At 41.3% G+C, this 27,714-nt stretch overlaps 1 protein-coding gene across 1 annotated transcript; it reads right to left on the bottom strand.

Moving 5' to 3' along the window:
* Nucleotides 1-27,714, bottom strand: LOC134568411 (gastrula zinc finger protein XlCGF17.1-like). The gene is made up of 2 exons (XM_063426991.1): nt 27,604-27,714; nt 1-998 (listed from the first exon to the last, which is right to left on the bottom strand). Exons 1-2 carry the CDS (start codon nt 27,641-27,643, stop codon nt 127-129), a joined length of 912 nt encoding a protein of 303 aa, XP_063283061.1. The 5' UTR covers nt 27,644-27,714; the 3' UTR covers nt 1-126.

Genomic DNA, 27,714 nt, shown 5'->3' with positions numbered 1-27,714 from the left:
TTTACTCAATTGTCACAATTGGCTCCTTTTTTCTTTTATTTTTATATTTACAGTTAAAAAGTATGTCTCATTCACAATAAAACACATTTAATTACAATGGGAATCCATTGATGCCTTAAAAAAATCTTATATAACATTTAAACTTTTTCCACATTCAGAAAATGTCTGTTTTGTGTGAGTTTTCTGATGTTTAAAAAGAGTTCCACGGTTACCAAAACATTTCCCACATTTAAAACATGAGTAGGGTTTCTCTCCTGTGTGAGTTCTCTGATGACAAACAAGATTTGATTGCGAGATGAAACATTTCCCACATTCAGAACATGAGAAAGGTTTCTCTCCTGTGTGAATTCTCTGATGATTCACAAGATGAAAGTTCCTGCTAAAACATTTCCCACATTCAGAACAAGAAAAAGGTCTCTCTCCTGCATGAGTTCTCTGATGACTAAGAAGATGTGAATGCCTGCTAAAACATTTCCCACATTCAGAACACGAGAAAGGTTTCTCTCCTGTGTGCATTCTCTGATGGTCAATAAGAGCTGATTTAGTAACAGAACATTTCCCACATTCACTACATGAAAAAGTTCTGTCTCTTGTGTGAATTCTCTGATGACTAACAAGATTTATGTACTGGCTAAAGCATTTCCCACATTCAAAACATGAGAAAGGTTTCTCTCCTGTGTGAGTTCTTTGATGATTCACAAGAATAAAGTGCCTGCTATAACATTTCCCACATTCGGAACATGAGAAAGGTTTCTCCCCTGTGTGAGTTCTCTGATGTATAACCAGATTTGAGTGCTGGCTGAAACATTTCCCACATTCGGAACATAAATTCTTTGGTTTGCTGTTTAGTATCTCATTTGTAGACATATAAGATTCCAAGACATTATTTGATTTTTGAGAGCTGGAACCTTTGGCTCGTTCATTAAAAGATTTCTTTATGCCTAATGTATTCCTGTTCTTTTCATGTCCTTCAGGAGAACTTCTGCTTGTGGAAACACCTGAAAGAAATGTACAGGGATATTAAAGAAATCTGTCACTATAGATTATTTATTGATTACCATACTTTGAAAAACTGACAATATTTTCACGGCATAACAGAAATGTAACTATCAAACATCACACACACCCCTTGCTTTAACCACTTCCCTATCAAAATTCTGTATACACACACACACTTTAACTTTCAATTGCTTTGCAAATTTAAATTTAGTCCATAAAGCCTCACTAACCACATTTATAGTTCAGGGATTACCGGCTTGTACAGGAACAAACATCTCTCAGAGAAACTCACTCCACATTTGTAATGTTTGCTAATATCTTAGAATAACAGTCCCCCTCTGCACAGTAAAAGGAAACTTTAAATATGATACCATTCCTACAGTCAGGAAAGGAGAAGTAGTGAATAGTTTCTCTCATATGCCTGATTTAGCTGTAATAAACGTTTACTCGCAAGTTGAAGTAAACTTAGAATTAATAATAACATTAATAACTAAAAAATAATAAATAAAAACTGAGTGTAAAGTCACACACTCCTTGCTTTCGCAATTCAATAATATTTATTAATGGAGGCTAATCAAACAAATAAACAATAAATATACATTTGAAATAAGCTAGTATATGTTTCTACCAAAACTAGTCATTGGTTGAATGGAAAGTAGACTAAACTAACATAGTAAAACAGGCATAGACACATGATACAGTTACCACTCCATTAAACATCAGCTGAGAGTAAGTGAGAGTGTGTATAGTGGGGAGAGGGTGAATTCAAAGAGAAAGAGAGAATGTGCTATGCACAGGGCTTTATCATGATAGCCTTTCCTTCAGCTGGACACACCTCCCTCAGTCAATCCCTTAGGATGTAACAAAACCAGAGTACCTCCTGGTGGGAGGGGGGTTGCACTGGAAGGGAATGGAGGAGGAGTTTATCAACAACCCAACTGGTTTTGTCTGGTGAAAGGCCATGTGCTTCACAGAGGACTCCATTATTGGGAGGGTAGAATGGGGCTTGAATCCCTGTTTTAGAACACAATAACACTTAATTGGCACACAGTTTGGCTGTTAATCAGATCCCCCCCCAATTATCACAAGGGTCATATACTTAAATATATGCATGTTTCACATTCTGTCAGAATTTGACTAAACTGTACTGCTAGTAAAGCCACCTAGGTCCTTACAATTACCTTCAGTGTATTTGACCATTCCTAAATATTTTGTTGTGACACCTACCGTGTGCAGAAAAACATGTTTTCCGTAAATTCATTCTAAAAAAGAAATGCTATCCTACTATGGATAGATGGTGTGCTTAGGATACCTATAGCAGGGGTAACCCAAGATACAAACACAGATATTACCAAAATATATATATAAAAAATAAAAAATATATATTTTTTTTTAAATAGGTACCTAAATAATACGGGGGAGAAAAAATACATGTAATAAACTTTATTGCTTGACACTAGATAAGAGGGAAGTGAATTAAAATGTTCTGGAAAAAGGAGATCACGATGTGCATTGCAAAAAAATTATTACAATAAGCTTAAATCTAGCTGTAATAAATACATTTATTTCTAGAAAGGAGCATTCAACAGAGCCTTTTGATTTATTTTCCTTGAGGCTAAAAAGTGCTACAAAGTGTTGATCAATATCCCCTCCCCCCCATTGTAAGTGTTTAGTTAATTAATGTACGACAGTTATTGTGACGAAGGTAATCTCGTCACTGGCTTTTGGAGGATCCTGTTTGCCAGCCTCCTACCCTGTGGTGTGTGCTGCCACTTTTTACTTATTTATTATTGTTTCTGTTGTATCTTGTATAGATAGAGAGCGCTGATCCCTTTCTTCCGTTCTATACTCCTGTTATGGTACTTTTTCAGTAAACCAAAATGTTTAAGTGTCTATCTGTTCCTGTCCAAATTAAAGAGAATTGAATTGCGTATATACGCTGAAGTAATTCAGTCTGACACACGGAGTTCAGGTTAAAATAACTTCGAGGAAATTTATTGGCAAGTGCAGAATCAGCGGGCGCGCAGGCCCTTTTAAGAGACATTTTCGTCATCATTGATTATCAAGATATCAGTGAATAAACATCATTAATTGGATTAATTGTTAAGTGTCTGGGTTAGTGTCCACCTATCAATATAATTAATTGGATCAAAAGCTAAGTGGTTAGTTCCGTGTCCACCCACCAAGAGGTGGTACTTTTCCGGACACGGGTGGGGGACAAGGGGTCTTGAGCGTCATTTTACTCGGTCGGTGATGTCAAATCTCGTGGTTAGGTGCAAGGTCTCTTATGAATAGAACATTTCATTACTACTGTGTTCTCATGGCCTTTAAATTATATTATGTTGCGAGTTAGGGGAAATTCAACTGTTCCTGGGTTAGTCATATCCTTATGGAGAATACAGTCTTTGTCTATTGTATTAGATGTGCTGAGAAATACTGTCATGTAATGTAGTTTTCATATGAAGAAGTCAGGTTATGAGGACAAAATGGAGGATTTGTCACAGTATCAGGTTAATACAGAGTTAGAGCAGCAATTCAATATAAATACAATAAGATTTTTTAATAATTCTACATCAGTCCCCCCTATGAAATGTTAGATTCTAAGAGATAAAAACTTTATTATGTTAGTATCAGAAGACGTGTTAACCCAAAGGCACAGAAACCCCGTGGCTGCTAGCTAGATGTTAATGCAAAGTGCAAGGCTGTCCCTAGATCTGACCCTAATAGGCTAACCATCCGTCAGTATGGCTCTCGAACGCTTCACACCCAAGGGTATCCCATGGCAGCTAACCCACCACTTCTCCACATGGGGGCTTTACCATTCACCGACAGATGCTGTCCCTAATCTAGTCCCTTCCTAGAATTCCTGCACTTTATCATCAAAAGGGATGGATTGCAGCGGCAAACAGGGTGAGTTGAGATCCTGGAAATCTTGGTCATCAACATCAAGTAGTGTGAAAGTGGGTGCCGCTTGGTCAACAGTCTTCGTGAGAGCTTTCCTCAGGCAGGGGAAGACACAACAAAAGAGAAGAGCAAAGATAAAAAGAGAAATTAGTATTGCCATACCAATATGCATTAAAGCCTTTTTCCAACCCGTCATCCAACCAAACCATCTGTCCCAGGGATCTTTTATCCCGGAATTCCTTTTTAATTCTTCTGAGAGGTCATTTAATTTTGCTATGGCTAATGTAACTTTACCATTAGGACCTGTGTTTTCTGGGATGTAGGTACAACATGTCATGGTGTCGGGCAAAATTTTACATACTCCTCCTTTTTCGGCTAGGATCATATCCAGGGCTATTCTATTTTGGAAGGCCATTTGGGATGTTGCCTGCAATTGTTCGGCTAATCCCTGGAGGGCATCTCTGGTGTAATTAACGAAACGCTGTTGATTGTAATAAATGTAGTTTATCCAATTTAAGTTCTTGTTTGCAGTAACTATGGTAAAAATTGATTCAAATCCTGCAGCAACTTCATCTCTTGCTTTAAATTCATTGGGTACCCCCCTAGGCACCCCAATGGCATCAATGTAAATGTGAGGGTCAAAACTCCCTTTTACTGGGGCTTCACGCTTGGCCTTAGTGTGGCTGGACTCATGGGTGTTGGTGTGTGTGTCAGAAATAATGTGTATAGGCATAATGGCCTTGGCCAATGTACACTCCCCCCACCACTCTGTGTCCATTCTGGATCTTAACTGTAAATCCCCACACAACCAGTAAATATCTCCCAGTGACCTAGTGTGCTGCTGCAGCAAACGTACAGGAACAGTTCTATATGTAGTACAATAACCTGCGGGAAAGTTACCCACAAATTTACCAATCCCATCATGTTTGACATAGCAAGTGTAATTACCTTTATATACGGTAACACCATGAGGAGGTCTTACATTTTTGGCTATAAGAGGATACTCCGCTGTCCATGCTTGACATTGAGACCTGTTGAAATTATATTGGTAGGCAAAAAGACTTAAAATGCAATTTTCTTCATTTACTGGCAGGGTTAAAGGTACAGTGCCCAGATGAGGCCGGGCACCACCACACACATAGCATGCGGTTCGGTTATGTTTGTTGGCATTATATTTCATCCATTCTAACCATAGGTTAACATCATTAAAACCTGTTTCAGCGGCCATAGTATCTTCAAAGGTGGGGTTAGCAATGGCCATCATGTCCTTAAAGGACTGGATGTGTGGTTTTAATGGGTTTGTGACCATATGAGTAGCTCCTTGCCACTCAGGGGAATTACACATATCTTTAAGGTAGAAATGCCCTAATTTAGTATAGGAACCCTTTTTCCAGTACATTCCCAATACATACTGGTCTGCATCTGTTGGGCTTGGATGCTCAACATTAAGAATTAATTTCATTGGTGTGCCTCCTCCAGGCTTTCTCAGAGTCATTCTTTGAAGGAGGGACCTACCATGATCATCTACTTTAGATAAGGCACTTTTTGGCTTGTAGCCCCAGGAAGGCCCGGCATTCCATCCCGCCGCCCCCCAATGGCCACAATCATGCCCCCATTGTTTGTCAACTACACAAACATATGGATCTTTTACATGACGGATATCTCTATAGATATTCTGGATTTGTGTTGTAGTGAATGGGCATTCTACGATGTCACAATAATCAAAGGTATAGGTAGCCACACGGGTACATGATGAATTATACCAGAAGGTGTACCCACTAGCATCTTTAGTGATGGCTACTTGCTGGGCCTTAATTAAACTAATTAAGGAGACAATGTACCAGAGGTACATGGTTGTGCGGTATCTGCTTCCTCTGGGGCAGGAGACTTCTTGCAGTGGGAAGCGTGGATCCAATGTGGCCTGCCGGCCAATTTGACGGAAGTTGCGGTGATCAGGAGAACTTGGAATGGCCCGTCAAATCTTGGTTCCAGGGTGCTTTTCCGCACGAACTTCTTAACCAGAACCCAATCTCCGGGAAGCAGGTTATGGGTACCTGTGTTCAGATCAGGATCTGGAATTGAAGAGAAAACTTGGGCATGTATTTTGTTCAAGGCACTTGCAAGTTCAGTTACATAGTCTACTAAAACATCTGATTGAAGCTGTAACTGCTGTGGATAATAACAACCTAGCCTGGGTGCTGTCCCAAATAGAATTTCATATGGGGATAACGAGTGTTTCCCTCTAGGTGTGTGCCTAACGCTGAACAAAGCTATTGACAGACTTTCTGGCCAGGGCATTTTTGTTTCTTGTGACATTTTTAACATTCTGGCTTTTAGAGTGCCATTCATGCTCTCTACTTTACCACTACTTTGTGGGTGGTAAGGGGTGTGGAAGGCTAGGGTCACTCCCAGAGCAGTCCAAATTTCTTTAGTCACTGTTGCTGTAAAGGCTGGGCCTTGATCACTTTCAATGACTTCTGGAAGTCCAAATCTACATACAATGTCTGTAAGTAGGCGTCTTGCGGTTGTTTTTGCAGTGATATTGGCTACAGGGTAGGCTTCTGGCCAGCCTGAGAACATATCCACCATTACTAGTGCATATTCATGAGACCCACTCTTGGGCATTTGGATATGATCAATTTGAATTCTCTGGAATGGGTACATGGGTTTTGCTAGGTGCTTTGCAGGCACCTTGATTGGTCTTCCTGGATTACATTTTGCACAAATGACACAGGCCCTGCAAAAGCTGTTGATCAGGGTTGTGATTCCAGGTGCTTCATAATATTTTTGAATGAGGGCGGCCATTAGGTCTTTTGACAGATGTGCAGGCCCATGGGCCCATTGGACAACTGCTGGGTATAAGTTTCTTGGAAGGCAAAATTTAGAATTGTTGTAGTAAATTCCGTCCTTTTGGACAGCTCCTTTCTTCTTCCATTTCTGGATTTCTTCAGGGGTAATCATAGCTTGTTGTTCTCGTAGAATTCTTAGGTCAGTAGGAAGAGTTTGTAAGGTGAAGATAGGAACTTCTTCTTCTTGACCGGACACTTCTTCATCCACTTCCTGCAAATCTCTGGCTGCTTGCTTAGCAGCCTGATCGGCCAAATGGTTGCCCTTTGCTTCATCTGAATCCAATTTCCCATGTGCCTTAACTTTCAAAACGGCCACTTCTTCAGGGAGTAGGAGGGCATCCATTAGTTCCTTGATTGCAGAGCTGTGTTTGACTGGTGTACCGGCAGTGGTAAGAAATCCTCTTGTCTTCCAAATGAGGCCGAAGTCATGTGCCACACCCAGAGCATATCTTGAATCTGTATAGATGTTGGCACGCTTTCCCTTGGAAATCTTGCATGCTGAAGTCAGGGCTTGCAATTCAGCTTCTTGTGCAGACATTGCTGGCGGTAGAGGTGATGACTTGAGAACTTCCCCTGTTGTGGTTACGGCATATCCTGTATGGTATTTTCCTTCTTCATCAGCATACCTTGAACCGTCCACAAACAGAGTAAAATCCGGATCCGGTAATGGATTCTCATGCACAGTTGGTAAGTGTACTGTTTCCATTTTCATCTGTTCGAAACAGTCATGAGGAGTTTCTGGGTCATAGTCATTTGTTATAACTAGGTCTTTAAATTCTTTTTCCAGGAAATGTCGTGGCCATGCTTCAAGAAGGTCAGTTGCTGGGTATTTGGCAATGCCATTTTCCTGTAGCTGTTCTTCATCCATGGTGGCCCATAACTTTGCCATGGGCCCAAGATCATTCCATGATCTTGTCTTTAACTTGGTAACAGGAATATGTGGAATAGCAGTATCCCAATGATGGTATAGGTAATTGAGTTCTGGGGGCAGTTGGATCAGGACCATGCTGTTGCCTTCCGAGTCACAATAGAAATCTTGGGCAGTGAGCTTTACTTCAAACCAGTGGTAGAGCTCATCTTCATAACAAGGTTCAGGAGTAATGTCTGGCTTGTACCACATGGTACAGAAGGCGTAATCTGGACCTTCACAGAGAGGTGTCTTGTCCTCGTGAAAAGTTAAATGTGGATGCATTTTCTTGATACATCCACAGAGAAGGTAAATGTAGGTTTCATCTGTGACAAACCCATAGTAGATACCCCCCTCAGGGAGTGGAAGAAGAGTGGATGGGTTAAGAACTTGACACCTTTGTATAGAAATGTTGTCAGGCAGAAGAAGATGACATTGCAGACGTAGGTGTCTAGCGGGAGACACGTGCTTGAGCTGGACTTGGTTGATAATGGCAGAGATGTCATGAGGGGCCAAAACAACCAACGGGTGGCCAAGGACCAGGTCTGAAGTTCTTTCAATGAGTTCTCTTGCAGCAAAAACTGCCCTAAGACAGGAAGGGGTCCCTCTAGCCACAATGTCCAGTTGGCATGAGAAATATCCAATAGGCCTCTGCCGGCCTCTTAAGTCATTAGTTTGGGTAAGAACTCCTGTAGCATGGCCTAGTCTTTCAGAGACAAACAATTTGAAAGGCTTGGTATAGTCTGGTAGGCCCAAGGCAGGAGCAGAGACAATGGCACGTTTAAGAGATTTGAAATTGTCCAGAGCTTCGTTGGTCAGGCCGAATGGATCTGACTTGAGTGCATCGTAGAGAGGTTGCATAAGCAGAGAGGCCTCTGGGATCCATGCTCTGCAGTAGGAAATGAGGCCTAAGAAGGCATGAAGAGATTTTGAAGTCCTTGGGGGTTGAATGTCCAGAATTGTTCTGACTCGGTCCCGAGTGAGATGTCTGGTACCTTGAGATAGGCAATGTCCAAGGAAAATCACAGAGGGTTGACAGAATTGCAGCTTGAGAAGCGAAGCTTTACATCCTTGTTCTGCCAAATAGCAAAGCAGACTGATTGAACATTTTTCAGTAGTGGGTATATCATCTCCACAGAGCAACAAATCATCCACATACTGGAGTAAAACAACTTCTGGGTGTTCAGCTTGCCATGGGTCAAGAATAGTACACATGGCTTTGGCAAATTGACTTGGAGAATTTTGTGCCCCTTGGGGCATGACAGTCCATGTATATTGTTGCATTTCATGGGTGAAAGCGAACAGGTATTGACAGGATGGATCTAGTGGAACACTGAAAAAGGCATTAGCTAGATCAATGACTGTGAAATACTTTGCAGAAGGTGGGACGCCAGAGAGCAGGGTATGGGGGTTTGGTACAAGAGGGGTGTCCAGGACAGTGGCTTCATTGACTGCACGGAGATCCTGAACCATCCTGTACTTTACTGGCTCACCTTTTAGAGTCTTCTTCTTCACAGGAAATAATGGAGTATTACATTCTGATTTACACTCCACTAAAGCACCCTTTTCCAGGAGCGCTTTGATGTGAATAGAAATGGCTGCAGCCTGTGCTGGTTTTAGAGGATATTGTGGTTTCCTTGGTAACTTAGCTCCTGGGATAAGCTTAACCACCACAGGTGGGACATTTAGATGACCTATATCCTCTGGGCCTGAGGACCATAACTTAGCAGGCACCTGAGTTTTTAACTCATCTGGGAAATTGGACCTAGGTTCTGCTGCTTGCTTATTGGGTATATCTAATTGCAGCATCAGAGGTAAGGAGCACAGGGCTGAAGTGTCAGAAACAGATAGAGGTGTAGACATTTCTACCTGTCCATCTGGAGTGAAGGTTATAGACGCCTGCAGGCGTGAAAGGACATCAGCGCCTAACAGGTTAATTGGGCATGTGGAGGAAACTACAAAACGAGCAAGTAAGCTTGTGCCAACCCGCAGAGGGGTTGTTAGAGGACTGTGTCTCGGTTGGCCATCCACTCCAACACAGGAGACATCAATACTTGACAAGAAAGATGGGTCTGGCAGGTCTTGTTCTCTGAGAACACTTCGGGCTGCGCCTGTGTCAATAAGAAATGTGGTAGGTTGGCCTTCAATGGGTAAAGTCACTGTGGCAAGTGGCCCCCCCCCCCTTATCCCCTGTAAACACTGCCATGACAGGGGTTAATGACACAGGTTTGCCAATTTCCTAATCATCATCTGGTTCCTCAACAATTGGAACCGTTTTCATGGTCTTAGGGGCCGGGGCAGGCTTGGGAAACTTTTTGGGCTCCCCTGTAGGAAACTTTTTGGGCTCCCCCGGTTCCCTTTTGGGTTCTGGACAGTCACTTCTGTAGTGTCCCTTAGCCCCACAATTAAAACATGATACGTCCTCTAACTTGACACCCTTGGTGCCAGGGGTGATGGGGGTGGCACGGGCCACCATGAGAGGAGCTGAATTGGGTCTTCTGGGGGTTTGGGCAGATTCCAAACCTCTAGCAACTAGGAGTAACGTATCTAGGGGAACAACCTTGTATTCAGGGCGTGCAGCAATGATTCCCTTTCGTATGGAATCTTTAACACCTTGGACAAACGCACCTGATAGCATTTGTGAATGAATTTTGTCAGTGAGATCAAATCCCAAATCTGTAAACATTTGATATAATCTTGCATGAAACCTTTCCACTGATTCTCCTTTGTCTTGCACAACATCAGTAAGGCCAGCAGCTTGATCTGCAAGTTTATCCTTAGCCCAATCTCTCAATTGATTGCAAAAGGTTACTCCGGAGGGATAATCAACATCACTTGTAAGCAGATCTGTACTGAGGTGGCGGGCCATGCTGGGCCAATATGCATCCCCTGCTTTAATAGCACAAATGCTCAGTAGGTCACGCCAGGCGGCGGAATAAGTCTTTTGTATCTGAACTATCCCTCGGTAAAAAGGCATAGGCTGTTTCTCTGGGTCAGGGAGAGATTTCATTAAAGCACTAGCTTGTGTGGGGTTAAAAGCGACATATTTAGGAGGGGCCTGTTCTCCCCGACCCTGATGGCCGAAGGGATCTTCAATAGAACGGTGGGCTCTCGCAGCCTCCATTGAACCCTGGGACAGCCTGTCATCCTCTTCCTCATCTAGCTCTATTATCTGGGACCTTCTGCGTGAGGGGAGCACCTGAGGAGACAGGGCCGGGGGATAGGAGGGAGCCCCGGAGGCGGGAGTTGCCATTGGGTCATAACCTTGGGACCGGTAATCACCGGGAAGCACCGGCATCAGGGGTGCTGAATGGCTGGGGGCCGCCATATTGGAGGCGGGGAAGGAAGTTGCATTGGGGTTAAGGGAAGACGTGGCGGCCATGTTGGATGTGGGCACATCCGGGGCAGACTGAACCGGACTGGGCATGACCGGAACCTGGGGAGTGACTTGGGGAAAGGGGTATGGCCAGTGAGGATAGGGGTATGGGAAGGGGTATGGCCAGGCCATTTGGGTGGGAGTTGGGGCGGAACCTGGAGTGGGCAGTGAGGTTGGGGAGGGATTAGCAGAGGGGGTGGGAAACTGGGCTGTGGTCGGGGCGGGCGAGGGAGAGGGTGGGGAAGAGTCAGTAAAGGTGCCTGAAGGAGGAGGAGCCGGAGTGGGATCAGCAAGATTGACAGTAGCAGGAGAGGAGGGGTTAGTGAACTGGGCAGATGCAGATGGGAGGGTAGGATTATCTACGGAGACAAAGTGTGAGGAAGGAATGGCAGATGAGATGTTAGCATTAGACTCAGAAGGTGGCTTGGGGATGGATGAGGATGATGGGAATGTTAGGGAGGGAGAAGGGGAAAAGTAGGATCCATCAGAATTTAGGACCGGGCAAACGGGAGAGGTGACGGGATGGGGATTGGGAGGATTAATCAGCTGGCAATCTCCCATTACTGACTGGATCTTTGGGATAGACATCCCCCGGGCGCCATTTTGGGGCGCTGGCTGAGGAAGAGCCCCAGCAACACAATTATTATGGTACACAAACATTTTCACACCCTTGTGAATTATTTCTTCTTCAACCCAACCTTCTTGCTGAATAGCCTTTGCTACTCTGTACCATGCTTCAGCTGTTTTTAATAAATTATAATTTGCAAGCTTGCCTTTCTTTTCCATCAACAATCTACGCCAACTTTCTGGTTGTAATCTACCACATGTCGGCACAGCTATTTTACAAACTTTTGCAATCTTTTCAACACCTTTAACCATCTCCTCACCCTCTCTGTCATCAACTAAATCACATGCTAACCAGCCCTTACTGGGCTTACTTAAATCCTGCCCCATAATCCCTTCTCCCCTACACCAGCGTCCCAGATATAGGGAAAGATAAGGAAAATTGAACCGGAACGTCTACAATGCTCGACTGCCACCTGAGAATCGTGGGTCTTTCTCAAGTGCGTCTTCCCAAAACGTAGACTAGTCACTGAATCCGCCTACCCGGGGTGGTAGACACGGATTGGAGCGAGGTGAGAAGTGTGTGACCAATCACTTCTCTATTAAGAGGAATGGGAGTGGATAGTATAATAGTACAGGAAGTGTAGAAAAGGTAAAGAGTAAGGGAAGAAAAATCCTTAGAGACAGATACAGGAGTTTAAATGACTCCACATTAAACAAACAAGACAACAGTACAGTTGAAATACAGTGCATGCATCACAGTTCAAATGAAATCAACAGTAATCCCTTTCCTTCTACATGTGCTTACTCCAAAGTCACCTTTCTCAACCTCGTAGTGTCCCCGCTCGGAGAATGACTTCCTCAAGTCTCACTACCAGCGGCCAAGGATAACAGCTAACACCGGTCCGAAATCCTTTCTAGCCTCCCTCGTTACAGCAGTCCACTTAAAGTGGCCACGCCACCCTCACTCCCGTAGTGCCCTTATAAAACCCACTCTATAAGTCTCACTACCACGTGATGCGGAAAACAAGCAATGCCTGCCTGAATCCCCCCAGGAAACTGAGTCCCCTGCCACAGGCTAAGTCTCCTACCACAGTTAAAATAATCAGTGGACCTTCAACTCAACTAGAGCCGAAGGGTCCGGGTCAGGACGTCCCCAACTCAACTAGAGCTGGATGGTCCGGGTCAGGACGTCCCCAACTCAACTAGAGCTGGATGGTCCGAAAGCGCACAGTGAAGCTAGCTAGGCTATCAAAGTGACACAAAATTGGATCACAGGAAACTATGATTCTACACAGATCCCACAATTCCACAAACTTCTTTTTCCTTACAGCCACAGCCACGAGGCTCCTAAAAGAAGTAAACAGGCAAAGAAGACCCCCAGGAACACATCCACAGGTCTACCCCCCTTTTTCCCTACAGCCACAAACACGTGGCTCCTAAAAGGAGTAAAACAGGCAACAGGACTCCAGGCAAATCCCCCGGGTCCACCCCCCCCTTTATCCCAAAAAGGGGAAAACAGACAAACACAGGACCCTCAAGCAAACTACCACTGGTCCACCCCCCCTTTATCCCAAAAAGGGGAAACAAATAAACATTCAGCCCGGGCAACCAAACTAGACACACCCAGGCAACAGATAGACTAAATGCAGGTAACAAATGGGTAATAAGACTCCGGGCAAGATATTACCTGTCTTTGATGTCCTCCCGGGAAGCAGTCACAGACACGTGGACGGGTCAATCAAAGGGGCCGGAACATACCGGTGGCTCTGCAGAAGTCTCTACCGTGTACTTGGAGGTGATCAGTCTCCCTTCCTTCCCCCTGGATTCCTCCGTCCACCCTTGTCTTCCTTAGGACGGCTCACCGGCCAGACATAGCCCGGAGTCCCTGTTCGGGCGCCAAAGTTGTTATGGTACTTTTTCAGTAAACCAAAATGTTTAAGTGTCTATCTGTTCCTGTCCAAATTAAAGAGAATTGAATTGCGTATATACGCTGAAGTAATTCAGTCTGACACACGGAGTTCAGGTTAAAATAACTTCGAGGAAATTTATTGGCAAGTGCAGAATCAGCGGGCGCGCAGGCCCTTTTAAGAGACATTTTCGTCATCATTGATTATCAAGATATCAGTGAATAAACATCATTAATTGGATTAATTGTTAAGTGTCTGGGTTAGTGTCCACCTATCAATATAATTAATTGGATCAAAAGCTAAGTGGTTAGTTCCGTGTCCACCCACCAAGAGGTGGTACTTTTCCGGACACGGGTGGGGGACAAGGGGTCTTGAGCGTCATTTTACTCGGTCGGTGATGTCAAATCTCGTGGTTAGGTGCAAGGTCTCTTATGAATAGAACATTTCATTACTACTGTGTTCTCATGGCCTTTAAATTATATTATGTTGCGAGTTAGGGGAAATTCAACTGTTCCTGGGTTAGTCATATCCTTATGGAGAATACAGTCTTTGTCTATTGTATTAGATGTGCTGAGAAATACTGTCATGTAATGTAGTTTTCATATGAAGAAGTCAGGTTATGAGGACAAAATGGAGGATTTGTCACAGTATCAGGTTAATACAGAGTTAGAGCAGCAATTCAATATAAATACAATAAGATTTTTTAATAATTCTACATCACTCCTACCCTGTGATTATAGCCCTGTGACAAACTGAACCTCGTCAAGGGTTCTTGGAGGGGCCTGCTGGCCAGCCTCTTGCCTCAGGACTATGGGCCCTGCAATATACCTTGCCCAATGCACTTTAAAAGACTCTGTTCCTGTGAAGTATGTACTTTTGTACTCCAGACAGAGAGACCGATCGGTAGCCCTAATTCTCTGGAACTGTTTTGGACATGGGACCATGTGAACAGTGGGTCAAAAAGAGACTTCCAGGAATTTCTTGAACCCCTGCTCTGATCTGGGTGATTTTTGGATATGTTGTTCACCCAGCTCAGGGCTATCAGGGGGATGTGACTATATATGTTTTGGGGTACTTTCTGAACTTTGTAAAAATGTGTTTTTTCTGCCTGGAGATAATTGAGTTACTTACAGGACTTTACTCAATTATCTCCCAAGCAGAGGGGAAGGATTGTGTGCTGTAAATGGGAGTGTCACAGACTGTATGTTTGTTCTGATCGGTTTGTGTCCTTTGTGTTCCTGTGCCCCATCAGGTCCAGGGGGTGTTCTTCTGGCCTCAAGAATTGTATAAAAGCCAACCTAAACCATTAAAACTCAGATCATCTTGCACCTTCATGAAGTCTTGGCTCATGTTTGGGGGATTAGAGAACTCTGGGGATTGCTATAATCACTATACTCCCCTGAGTATGATCACTAAGCTCTTATAAGAGCTTGTTCCTGCTCTCTGGATTAAGAGAGGTCTACCTACTGGAAGCTGGATCCTGGTCTTGAGACCAGAGTGGGTGGAAGACGGCGAGACCCCAACCAAGCTACGGCAGTTTGTGGGGTTTACGGTGGTTATAGTGTTCCAGTGCTTACGGTACTAGGAAGCAGCGATTGATGGAGGTACCCAGTTGGGGTGCCAGGCGGTCCGTCACAGTTATTAGGGTCATTTAACTGACCTTTATTTTCTTTCAGCTAAAAGTATTTTTCCATAATTACTACTGTGACAAACTGCCATTTGCCACTGGGCATTGGAGAGGACTTATTGCTAGCCTCCTGCCCTGCGACTATGGCCCTGCAGTTCAAACCTGTTATTTTCCCTGCCGAAAGGTTTATTTGTGCCTTTCTGCAGACTGTTAAAGCCATGCTACCCCAGATAGCTATGCCATGGAGCCCAGCCGTATACTGAAAGACTGTATGAAAGACTTTGGCACGAACACCGGTGAGCCGCCAACTTCCCTTCTCCTGCAAAGAAACGAACACCAGTTCATTCGGGACTTTCATTATGTGAACAATGTTACCCCAGATAGTTATGCCATGGAGCCCATTCATATACCGAAAGACTGTATGAAAGACTTTGGCTCCATGGCGATTGAACTGTATGTATGTGATCTGAGCGCCATCTGGTAATAATGTGCGCTCAGATCTAAGCTATCTGGGGATAGGTAGAATGTGTATGTTCTATGTGATAAATGTAACAGTATGCATTTTTATGTCTTTTATTGTCCTTTGTCTGCCATGTGGCTAATGGAGTTTTGCCTCTGTCCTTGGAGATAATTGGATTACTTCTCAATTATCTCCAGGATAGAAGACTCTGAAACTGGTTTGGGCCGGAAAGCCATGCTGGCAGTGGGTTTTAAAAATACTTTTGCTAACTTTTGAACCCCTGGTCTGATTCGTGCCATTTTTTAATATGTTGTTCCCCTGAATGGATGGATTATGAAAATGTATATTTTAGAAGTTATATAAATGTATAAAAATGTATGAGTTTTAGCTTGGAGATAATTGAGTAGATACAGTAGGAAACTCAATTATCTAACAAGCAGAGGGGAGGGAATATGTGGGATGTAACCGATATGTGATTGGTTAATGCCTAATTGCCTGTGGGCGCCTCCCTTGCAGGGGAGCACTGCATAAAAGCAGAGTCCCTGTCATTAAAAACAGAGTTCTTCTTGACCCTCAATACGTAGCCTTGTCTCGTTATTGGAGGGAAGTGCTATATCACACTGGGGATTGCTATGCTCTGCATACTCCCTTGAGCTTTAATCACTTAGTTCTTGTTCCTGATACCCTCTCCTGGAGGAGAGGACTTTCCCACACGGTCCTGAATGCTGGAGGTTCATTCAGGGTGGAAGGAAGACGGCGCGGCTTCAGTTAAGCTACGGCGGTTGTGGAGTCTGCGGTGGTTGTGGTGTTGTCTGCAGTGCTGGGAGTCCTCAGGAAGCGTCCGTTACAACTCCTCCTCCCCCTTATCTGTTTGTTTGATAACAATATTCTTATCTTCTTTTCAATATTTAGTGGCCATTTTATCTTGATCTTTTAAAGGAATGTTACAGTGTTAGGAACACAAATATGTATTACTGATACTATAGTATTAAGATCACTATAAAAAAAAGGAGGTATTTCATTGCATGTAGATACTAATAGAGTTCAATGAGGCAGTCTAACACCTAAATCTGGTGTTTCTTGTCCGGTAAAATTAAAGTCAAATATAGCAGAGGGGTTGGTGTGGCGCCTGAGTAATCTTTAGAAGATATTTGCAACCATAACAACTTTTTTGGAGCTTCAACTCAGCTCCAAATTTAGCACTTGAGGGTTAATGATATTCTTATGAATCGTATTAGGAATAATCTTCCGTCCACCACTTTCAACCAGATTGTCTTTCATGCCATAGTGACCAAACCCATGGCTCTGGTTAAAAAAAAAAAATAAAAAAATAAAAAATAAATATGCCTAGGCTGATGCATCAGAAACAAAATGTGTTGCCATTTTGGTGTCCTTAAAAAGTAGGTCTTCTAAACTTCCTCCTGAGAGGGTTTTTAGATTTTCAATCTATACTTTCTGTGCTTTCGCCACCGAAGGAGCAGTAAGGAGAGAATCATCCAGGGATGCAGATGTGAGAAAGGATTTACATAGCACAGTTTCTGTCTTCTTATCAATTGAATCCTGCAGCCCAGCCACATCCCTTATAAAAAGAGTATTTTTTTTTATTATTTTTTTTTACCCACTCGGGATGCTGGAATATACACTTTCAGAAGTTCTTCTATATTTTTGCCATTTTCACTCTTCAGAAAACGATGATACTAAAGATGAATACTCTCAGTTAGAGGTAGCATCTTGTTCCCTCTTTCTGCCAATTTGAACCTGCTTAGGTATAGAAAGAAGGTAAGGACTATTGGACTGACTGAAAGACCGCTGAGCAAATATCATGAGAGGCTTGTAAGCTATAAATATACCAATTAAAATTAAATTGTATGCCTCTTTTGAATCATCTGTATCATCCTAAGAATAAGGGCTGCATACTTTTTTTATTTGTGCCCATGTGGGAGAGATTGCTCACAACCTGTACCTATAAGGTGTTGTCAGCTATTTTACTGACAGACATTTTGTGGTAAGATAGAAACAAAAAAAATGTATATTGTAAGTCACCACTTAACAGATGTGACCCCATTTTGTAAAAGAACACAAATAGACAGGCACATTTCTTTCACTCTAGTCAGTGACCAAAGGAATGCGGCTAACGTAAACAATGGACAGAGATAAGGTATCTTCTACAAAAACTCATGTCTGCAACAAGGGGGGTAGAAAGAGCCAAAACCCAGACACATATATTGGATACATACATATATCCATATAGACTAACTATAATTATGTTTAATCGTATATAAATAGTACCTATGTTAATAATATTGAATGTTCATGGATGAAACAATTACATTTTTTTTTTATTATTATACCAATATTAGCTCAATGTGTGTAAAATACATGTATTTAATACATTCTGTCACATTACCAAGTAATACACAAAGTTTCACACAGGATTACATGAAAGAGATAATACTAAGGTAATTAATTTAAAATTTTTAAATTTAATGGATTGATACAAGGTTCCATTGTATTAGAGAAGTTGAAAGAGAGGCCAGATATGTCAAAAATCATACTTTATGGCCCAAAAAGTAGTCACTATGTCTGAGAAGCCTCCTTGAAGATTGACAGATATTGGACAAATGGGCCATAAAAATAAGACAACTGTCAAACACATCACGGAAATCAATTAACCCCTTATAGAAAGTGGTAGCTGGACTAGAAATCGAGGAAAGCTGGAGACAAGAGGTCTTTGATCATTAACCAAAAGCTGGACACATCTAACTATCTTTTCCAAGTAAATTCTGGACTTTGAAAACTTACTCTAACACTCTGTCTTTTCCAACTGAATCTGGATTTCTTTAATAAATCAGAACTCTGGTAATTTTCTTATTTACCTAATTTCCACAATTCTCTCTCTCATACTTGCATCCACCCTTCATGGAATATATGGAATATATCTCCAAGCCTAAAGAATTTCTACCAAGAAAGCTGGTAAATATTCTAGTTTTATTTAATTAAATTTTTTTTTTTTTTTACTAAAAGCAGTAAATAACTGCATAAGGCTGGTCAGATTTCAAACTTTTGGAATCATAATTAGCCGAGGAATATATGGTTCCACATTCCATTTCTGCAGGTGGAATAAATGAACAATATGTTTACTGGTAATTTGCCAAGTTTGGCTATTATCCAGATGTATTGACTTATCTGAATTTAGGGATAGTTAATCTTTAATCAAGAAAATGAATTGACAGCAATGTAAAATGTTGGTTGTATTATTCTTTTCAAATAATTTTTATTAAAGTTTTACATATTTGTATAACAACAAGAATATAAACATTGTATTTGGGGGTAGGAAGGGAAGGGGAACTTGGAAATGGAAGAGAATAACCATCCAGTATTAAAATAGGCATAACAGTGTATGGCAAAAAAATAAATTAAAAAAAAATATGTTTTTACATCAATGCACTTGAATAACAATATGTCAAAGACCATATGCTGCTTTGATTTTTTCTTCCCACTTATCCCAATTATATTTTAATATTGGGAAACCACGCATATGAGCTCTATGGGATAATTCGTGTGCCTTGTTTTCTAGAATCAAATTAAAAACTTCCCTGAGAGATGGCACATCTTGGGACTTCCAATGTCTAGGTAAACAGGATGTAGCAGCGATCAAAATGTGACCTATGATTATTTTGTCCGATCTATTAATGGACTCCGGGAGTTTTTTAAATAAGGCTAGTTCCGAGGTTAAAATGCTAATGGTCCTGTCCACTTTAATAATTAGGTCGTGAATCAATTTCCAATATTTAGTTAATTTAGGACAGAACCACCAGATATGGGCCATATTGCCCACACCCCCAAAATCCCTCCAACACCGGTCAGAATACATATTATTCATGTTGTGCAATCTAGACGGGGCCAGGTACCAACGATATAAAATTTTATAATGATTTTCAAAGTGGTCGGTGCAATACGAAATACCTTTTAAAGCTTTAAAAAAACCGAACCATTCTTCTAGATCGTACTGGGCACCCAACTCCGTCTCCCATGACAACATGTGTTTTAATTTAACTAGGGGCTTGGCGTTATAAAACGAGTAGCATAAGGATATCATGCCTTTACTAGTGGGGCTGCATAAAAAAGCTCTCTAATGGAGACATCTCAAGCGTTTTATAGTTTTTATCTGTTTCAGGTACCTTATATAGTTCTTTCAATTTGTCAATGATTACCTTACAATCCAACTCACATACATTCGTTAATCCATACTTAAGTTTCAATTTTTCCAAAGAAAGAATAGCATTGCCGTGAAAAAAATTGTCAAGATTAGTTATAGAGCATTCCTTCAACAGTTCTATTTTTAAGGATGGGATATAATCTTTCAATAACTCAATAGGCATTGCTCTATATAAGCTGGGAGAATTATCATTTTTAAAAACAATATCCCAGGCCTTAAGTGTAATCTTGGTGGATAAAAATAATTTTGTAATTCCAGGTCTTGTCTTAGAATTTAACCAGGGTAATTCTGATAATCTAACCGGTAAGATTTTTGATTCTTCTATTTCCATCCATCTGGGTTTATCAACCTGATTATTAAATCTCACAGCCACTGCAGCGTTAGTGGCGAAATAATATTTGCGGACATCGGGAACACCGATACCGCCATTCGATTTGTGGTGCTGCAAGGAAGTGAGCTTCACACGAGCAGGCTTATTCCCCCAGATGAACTTCATCATTGTCGAATGAACTTTATTAAAAAATGATAATGGGATGGACAAAGGGATGGTCCTAAAAAAATATAGAATTTTTGGTAGTATCGTCATTTTAACAGATGCGACCCTCCCCAGCCAGGAAAGTTCCATTCCGCTCCATCTCTCGATCTCCTTTTGTAGGTCCGACCATGCTTTCCTCAAGTTGTGATTATGCATATTTACCAAATTTTTGCATAAATTAATGCCAAGGTATTCCATGTAGTCAGCTCTCCAATCAAATAAATATAATTTCTTAAGGGCAATGGTTTCCGAATTTTTTAAATGAAATGGGAGGGCCTGAGACTTAGACTCATTTAATTTGTAGTACGATACCTCGCCAAATTGAGTTAAAATGTCTTTTAGGTGGCTCAAAGATTCTTTTGGGTGTTTGACAGCTAGAATTATGTCATCTGCAAACAGGCCAATTTTGTGAGCGGATTCTTTAACAACAATTCCTGCAATTTGTGGGGTTGTTCTAATTAGTTCAGCCAGGGGTTCTATTGCTAAAACAAATAGAATTGGAGATAAAGGGCACCCCTGTCTCGTTCCATTGGTTAGAGAAAACGTTTTAGATGTGAAACCGGAAGCTGAGACATGGGCGGAAGGTGCACAATATAGCGCCTTAATTGCTGTGATAAAAGATGATGGTATGTTGAATCTTTCTAACGTTCTCCATAAATATCCCCAATGTATCCTGTCAAACGCCTTCTCTGCGTCTAGAGATAGAAGCAATGAAGGCGTTTTGGTCATATTGATGTGCTGAATCAAGTTTATGAATCTTCTAGTCCCGTCGGGCGCCTGTCTATCCTTTACAAAACCCACTTGATCCTTATTTATTAGCAATGGGATTAAGTTGGTTAATCTATTTGCGAGAACTTTAGAATAAATCTTTGAGTCATTATTGATTAGGGAAATGGGTCTAAAATTGTGGCATCTATCAGGAGTTTTTCCCGGTTTTGGCAAGGTGACTATTCGTGCGCACAAGGACTCCTCTGGCATCGTTCCCCCGGACTTATAGGAATTGAATAATTTGGTCATATGGGGAATTAAAATTTCTTGAAAAGTTTTATAATATAAAATAGTGAATCCATCGGGACCAGGGGCTTTTCCGGATGGCATAAGTTTAATCGCCTCAGCTATCTCTTTCGCTGATATTTCACATTCTAAGCTTTCTAAGTGTCCTAGAGACAGCCGAGGCAATGTCACTCTGTCTAAAAATTTATCAATGGTTGTTGCAGAAGGCTGGGTAAGGTTCGAATCACATTCTAAATTATAAAGTTTACTATAATACTCTGCAAACATGTCACTGATTTTAGTAGGATGAAACACTTTTCGCCCCTGATCATCAAGTAAATACGCTATTTTTGATTGTGCATTCACATGCCGGAGTTTGGATGCCAAAAGAGTAGAGGCCCTGTTGCCTTTTAAGTAAAATGTTTTCCTGAGACGTCTCACCATAAGAGATGTACGATCTAAATTAATTTTGTTAATTTTAGCCTTAATTTCTCCTATCATTGCTGATAGGGAAGACGAGGGACCAAATTTATTAGCCTGATTCAAATTGTACAATTCTTTTTCCAATGTTCTTAAATTATTGCTATTAAGTTTCTTCAGGTGAGACGCTCTAGAAATAAAATTACCTCTTAATACAGCCTTATGCGCATTCCAAGACACCTCGCCAGGAACCTCTGGTGAGGCATTTTCCAAAAAGTAATCGCTCAAGGCTTTCTCCGCCAATGATCTGTTTACAACATCGTTTAATAAATAATCGCCTAACTTCCATGATCTATTCGGGGCTGAGGAAACAATTTCGTCAATATGCATTATGATTGGAGCATGGTCAGACCAGTTAATGTCTAAGATATCAGATTTCAAGATGTGCGGGATTAAAGCGCTCTGGACCATAAACCTGTCCAGCCTGGAATACATATTTTTAGATACAGAATAATACGTAAAATCTCTTTCATTCTCATGCATCAGTCTCCAGGAATCATATAAACCACATTCAATCATGTATCTGGAACATTTGTTAGCTAATCTGTCACTGTCTCCTCTATGTTGTTGATCATTGTCTTCCCTAGCGTTATCCAATTCACCGTCCATAACAAAATTCGTATCGCCACACATTACCAAGCTGCCTCTCACATTCTCACCCACTAAGTCCATCAATTTCCTAAAGAACTGCAACTGACCGGTGTTGGGAAAATACACGTTCACTATGGTATATTCAATAGTGTTAAGTGAACCTATCCATATTAAATACCTCCCGTCATCATCCGTCATTACTTTGTTCGTTGAACATGCTACATTCCTGTGGAAGAAAATCGATGTACCTCTAGACTTGGATTTATAAGTGCTATGATATTGGACTGGGAAAAGCTTTGACATAATCTTATGTGTTTTATCATTTTTAAAATGCGTTTCCTGTACACAGATGACATCTGATTTGTTGGATTTTGCTTCTTTGAATAGTAAGCGTCTTTTGTGGGCGGTGTTCAGGCCTCTCACATTAAATGACATATATTTTAAAACCATAATTTATGGAACAGCAATGCTTGATAAAGAGTAAAGGAATATTCAACTTTGTGAGAGTCCGAACAGCCGCCTTCCAATAAAGAAACATCCAACAATAACGTCACAACAAACTCAAGATGTGTACATGTGTGTACAGGAATAAATAAACAAATTTGTGCAAGTCGCTGATGCCACATAATATGCATTTTTGTATGAGGCATTTCTGTGATTCGTGGTCTGGAAACATTTCTACCAAATTTTAAAGGATGGATGATCAAAGAAAATAGAAAAATAAAAATATCAACGGGGTACAAAAAACTTGGGTATATACCCCTATCAGGGGAAACAAACAAACAGTGAAAAGGGGCCATGAGGGAGAGCAAAAAAAGTTTCTCCATCTCAGGGTATTAGGCCCAGGTTGGGGGAGAGAAGGCTGCTGGATACAAGGGGAGCAATATAAATAAACAAACAAAAAAAATAAATAAAAAAATTTAAAAAATTTAAAAAAATAAAAAAAAATCACAGAACAATAAAAAATAATAAAATTAAATACGAAATGATGTGTAAAAAAAACCAAGGGACCATAAAATAATATTGAATGTAAAAATTTGGAAAGATTTAAGTGGTCCAATCGGTTTCTGATAGAAACCGTTAAGTCGCATATCATATAATCATTGGTGCGCAAATTCTAAGGGCAGTCATAACCAGGAGAAACAAGTCAAAATTCAAAGTAATCCCGCTAAATCTCCAGACTGGAGCAGGACTCGAAAGCCTGTTGCAGAGATAAAGTTTTCTCAGAACCAAGCCATAAAAATCAATAGAGAAAAAAAATCAAAAAAAAAAAAATCATGAAAATAAACGTGTATATATAAAAAGAAAATCCTTAGTGAAGATAGGAAGAACATCTTAACTTGAAGTGTCGAACGATTTGCGACCGTGGAAAATGAAGACTGTAGCTCTATGAACTGGAAACTCAGGAAGTGTCCGATTTGCTTCTCTTGCTGGCCTGCAGAGGAGTAGATGGCGAGAGACTATGAGGCGATACCTGACTTCTATTCATGGATTGGAAGAGTTCCATTCCTTCCTCAGGCGACGTGATGATAAAATTCCTGCCATCCATGCGGAAAAGGACTTTGACCGGGAATCCCCATCTATATCTTATCCCTCTTCGTCTTAGATCCGCGGTAAAAAGTTGAAATTCTCTGCGTCGCCTCATTGTTTGGGCAGAGAAGTCTTGGAAGACCTTCATACCGCTGTAGTCCCCCGTGAGACCTGACGTGCGTACTGCACCCAGAAATTCCTCTTTAATGTGGTAATAGTGAAATCTCACTATCACATCTTTGGGTGCAGCCGCAGGCGCATTACCGGGTTTAGGCAATCTATGGATGCGGTCCAATAGCAGATCCGTAATTTTGGCAGTTGGTAGAGCTGACTTCACCATTGCCTGGAAATAACTTTGTAATTCCAGAGAGTCTATATTTTCAGGGATCCCCCTGATCCTTAGGTTATTACGCCTACTTCTATCCTCTGCGTCCGCTAACTTTTCCGCTTGTTGGTGTACTTGCTTCTGAAGCTCTTTTACAGTTTCAACCAAGTCCAGGTGAGATTGCTCTTGAGAGTGCAATCTATTCTCTATTATTTCCGTCCGCTGATTAATGCCCTCCATGGCTCCATATAAAGTGTCAAAGTCCTTCTTAAAGTCGTTTTTCAGATCGACTCTCAAATCTTTAATGAGTTGTATTATCATGCCAGCTGATGGTGGCAGATCATCCGCCAATTCAGGTGGCATATTAGGATTGTAAGTCGCAGCCATAAATGTGGTGGTAGCCATATTGGAGGTGGCAGTGGCCATCTTGGGGGTGGAATATACAATGTCTGGTCTGGCAGCCATCTTTGTTGTGGCATCATGATCCTTTCTCTGTGGTAGTGCAGAGAAAGTGCTTGTTTGGAGCATTGCAGCTCCTATTTCCATATTATTGACCTCTGGGCTTTCCATAGCCCTTACTGTGCCTTTAAAAGTTTGGGGTCGGATAGCAGAGCCCCCCCCCACCGGGACCGACAACCTGGAGGCCGAGGATCCCGATGGGGAGCGAGACCTCACACTACCCTCCCCTTTACTTGCAGCCCGGTCACTTTTGTAAGTGAGTGACCGGGCTGCTCTATGCTGAGACCGCGAGCGGCTTGCTGGTTGGTCCTTGCCGCTCGCGGGAGACACAGCTTTGTGCTCCGAGCATGCTGAGTGCTCGGAGCACTCTGAGCCGCACACAGAGGTGTCGGCTAGTGCGGCCGCGGTCCCGCCGCTCTCTGGATGCCGCGAGCGGGTCGCGACCGCACAAGCATACGATTTAGCATGGGAGACCGGGAGGGAGGTGGGGAGGGATTTCCCCGGCGCCACCAACGAGATTTTAAGCGGCGAAACAAGCCGCGAGCCAGGCTTGGAGGCAGGGGAGTGAGCCTGGGCACCCTTACTCACCCCAGCAGCTCCTGCTCCCGATTTCTTCATTGCAGGTGCGGATTTTTCGTTTTTCCTTTGCTTCTCCATGTCAAGACTGTCATCAGCTATTAGTATTTATAAGTAAAATGTATCCATCACAGTTAAATTAGCACTTTGTGAATGAAATTGCCCCCCTTGTCCAGGAGCCTCTCTAAAACGTGGCCATCTAAGATGGTGGCCAAGACACGCCCCCCTGGTTGTATTATTCTTTTGACTTACTGGATGGAAGAAAATAGTTCAACTGATTCTGGTGTGAGAAATATTGTATTTGTTAATTGCAATATTAAAGGTGTTTTTCATGTGAGAATTGTAACCAGCGGTGAGGGAGTTAACTCAGTTTGCCTTTAACCCCTTAAGGACACATGACGTGTGTGACATGTCATAATTCCCTTTTATTCCAGATGTTTGGTCCTTAAGGGGTTAAGCTGACAGCAAACGTTTTATGGCTGGAAGCTGCTGCTTTGTGATACCATGATAAGTTCTGTGTAAAGGATATCCAAAGCTGAGAGATTTCTGTAGTAAATCTTGTTGTAAATTGCATTAATGTGGATATAACTGTTGATGGATTCTAGAGGAAGTATTTGTAATTATGTAAGTAACTTCTTTAGAATAAAATTAACATATGTTGCTAATGAGCTACCTTTAATTGTGTTGATGTGGGATTATTAAAAAAATCCTTATTGTACTTGTATTGAATTATTGCACTAACTCCATTTTAACTTTATACTGTGACAATCCTCCATTTTGTCCTCCTAACCTGACTTCTTCAATCCTCCATTTTGTCCTCCTAACCTGACTTCTTCAATCCTCCATTTTGTCCTCCTAACCTAACTTGTTCATTTTAAAACTACCTTACATGACAGAATTTCCCAGCACATCTAATACAATAGACAAAGACTGTATTTTCTATAAAGACATGATTAACACAGGAATTGCTGACTTTTCCTTAAACTTGCAACATAGTATAATTTGAATGCCATGAGAACACAGTAGTAATGAAATGTTCTATTCATAAGAGACCTTGCACCTGGCCACGAGGCCTGAGATCACCGACCGTGTAAAATGACGCTCAAGACCCCCTTGTCCCCACCCGTGTCCAGAACAATCCCACCTCTTGGTGGGTGGACACGGGACTAACCACTTAGTTTTTGAGCCAATTAATAATATTGATAGGTGGACACTAATCCCGACACTTAACAATTAATCCAATTAATGATGTTTATTTGCTGATATTCTAATAATCAATGATGACGTAAAATGTCTCTTAAAAGGGCCTGCGCGTCCGCTTTTTAATCACTTGCCAATAAATTTTCTCGAAGTTATTTTAACCTGAACCTTGTGTGTCAGACTTAATTACTTCAGCGTATATACGCAATTCAATTTTATTAATTTGGACAGGAACAGATAGACATTTAAACATTTTGGTTTACTGCTAAAAAGTACCATAACAGGGTCATAACTGCTGCCATATTGTATACTCATGTAATACCTAAATATTCACTGATTATTGTCCCGCATGTTACATATTATTATTATTATTATTATTATTATTATTATTATTATTATTAATTATTTGTCACAATAAATTATATTTTTATAATCATTTGTGGTTAATGTGTGAAATACTAATTCTCTAATAAACATACTCCAGGGTCTATAAGATTTAAAATAGTGGGTAACTTTTCACTTTAAATCAATCAATGGGAACAGTGCCAATATAGGAATTTTTGATAAAATAAAATTATTAATTACATTTTTTGATAACGTTTATAAACATAGTTTATATATTTATCACCCCATAAATTTCCTCACAGTGTTTAGATTTTGATATGACTTCCTTTTTTCCAAAGTTTTGTTACCACATTCTTTTCTAGTTTTTGCTGGATTAAACATACTATTTCTAGAAACATTTTGTCTGAACCAGACTACCATTAAAGAACTAGAGTTTAACATAATGCCTTTAAACTGCCTCTAGGTTTGCTAGGGGGCTGGTTGAAACACACTGCACAGCGGCTGACCAGCACCCTGTGGGTCGCTAGCTAATACCGGACAAATACATTTATTATTTTTAATTTCCAGGCATGTCCTCGTTGAATCGCTGACATAAACAATTTGTTGCCTATGAGCAATTAGATTTTAGGTATCTCAAGCCATAAACATAGATTACATATGAGGTTAGGAACATATATGAGGAAATGTATCTTTTGTTCCAGAAATAAATATGTCTGCTGATGAGGAAGATTTCCTATAAAATAGATGACCTTACCTAGAGAACTGAGGGTCTGGTAATTCATCATTAGATCCATTCTTCTCTTCTGGATTGAAACAGTCCCGATCCTCTACGGAGAAGTAAACGGCCACTTCCTCAAACTTAAAT

The sequence above is a fragment of the Pelobates fuscus genome, chromosome 7 (assembly GCF_036172605.1).
Source record: "Pelobates fuscus isolate aPelFus1 chromosome 7, aPelFus1.pri, whole genome shotgun sequence".
NCBI lineage: Eukaryota > Metazoa > Chordata > Amphibia > Anura > Pelobatidae > Pelobates > Pelobates fuscus.
Note: the sequence above shows the minus strand (reverse complement) of the source record. Positions and strands in the feature narration are given on the sequence as shown.

Excerpts from the sequence above, each read along its gene's own strand:
- LOC134568411 (XM_063426991.1), bottom strand. The coding sequence starts at position 27,643 with ATGGATCTAATGATGAATTACCAGACCCTCAGTTCTCTAG. Across the intron at positions 999-27,603 it reads CCAGACCCTCAGTTCTCTAG|GTGTTTCCACAAGCAGAAGT; the intron begins GTAAGGTCATCT and ends CATTTCTTTCAG.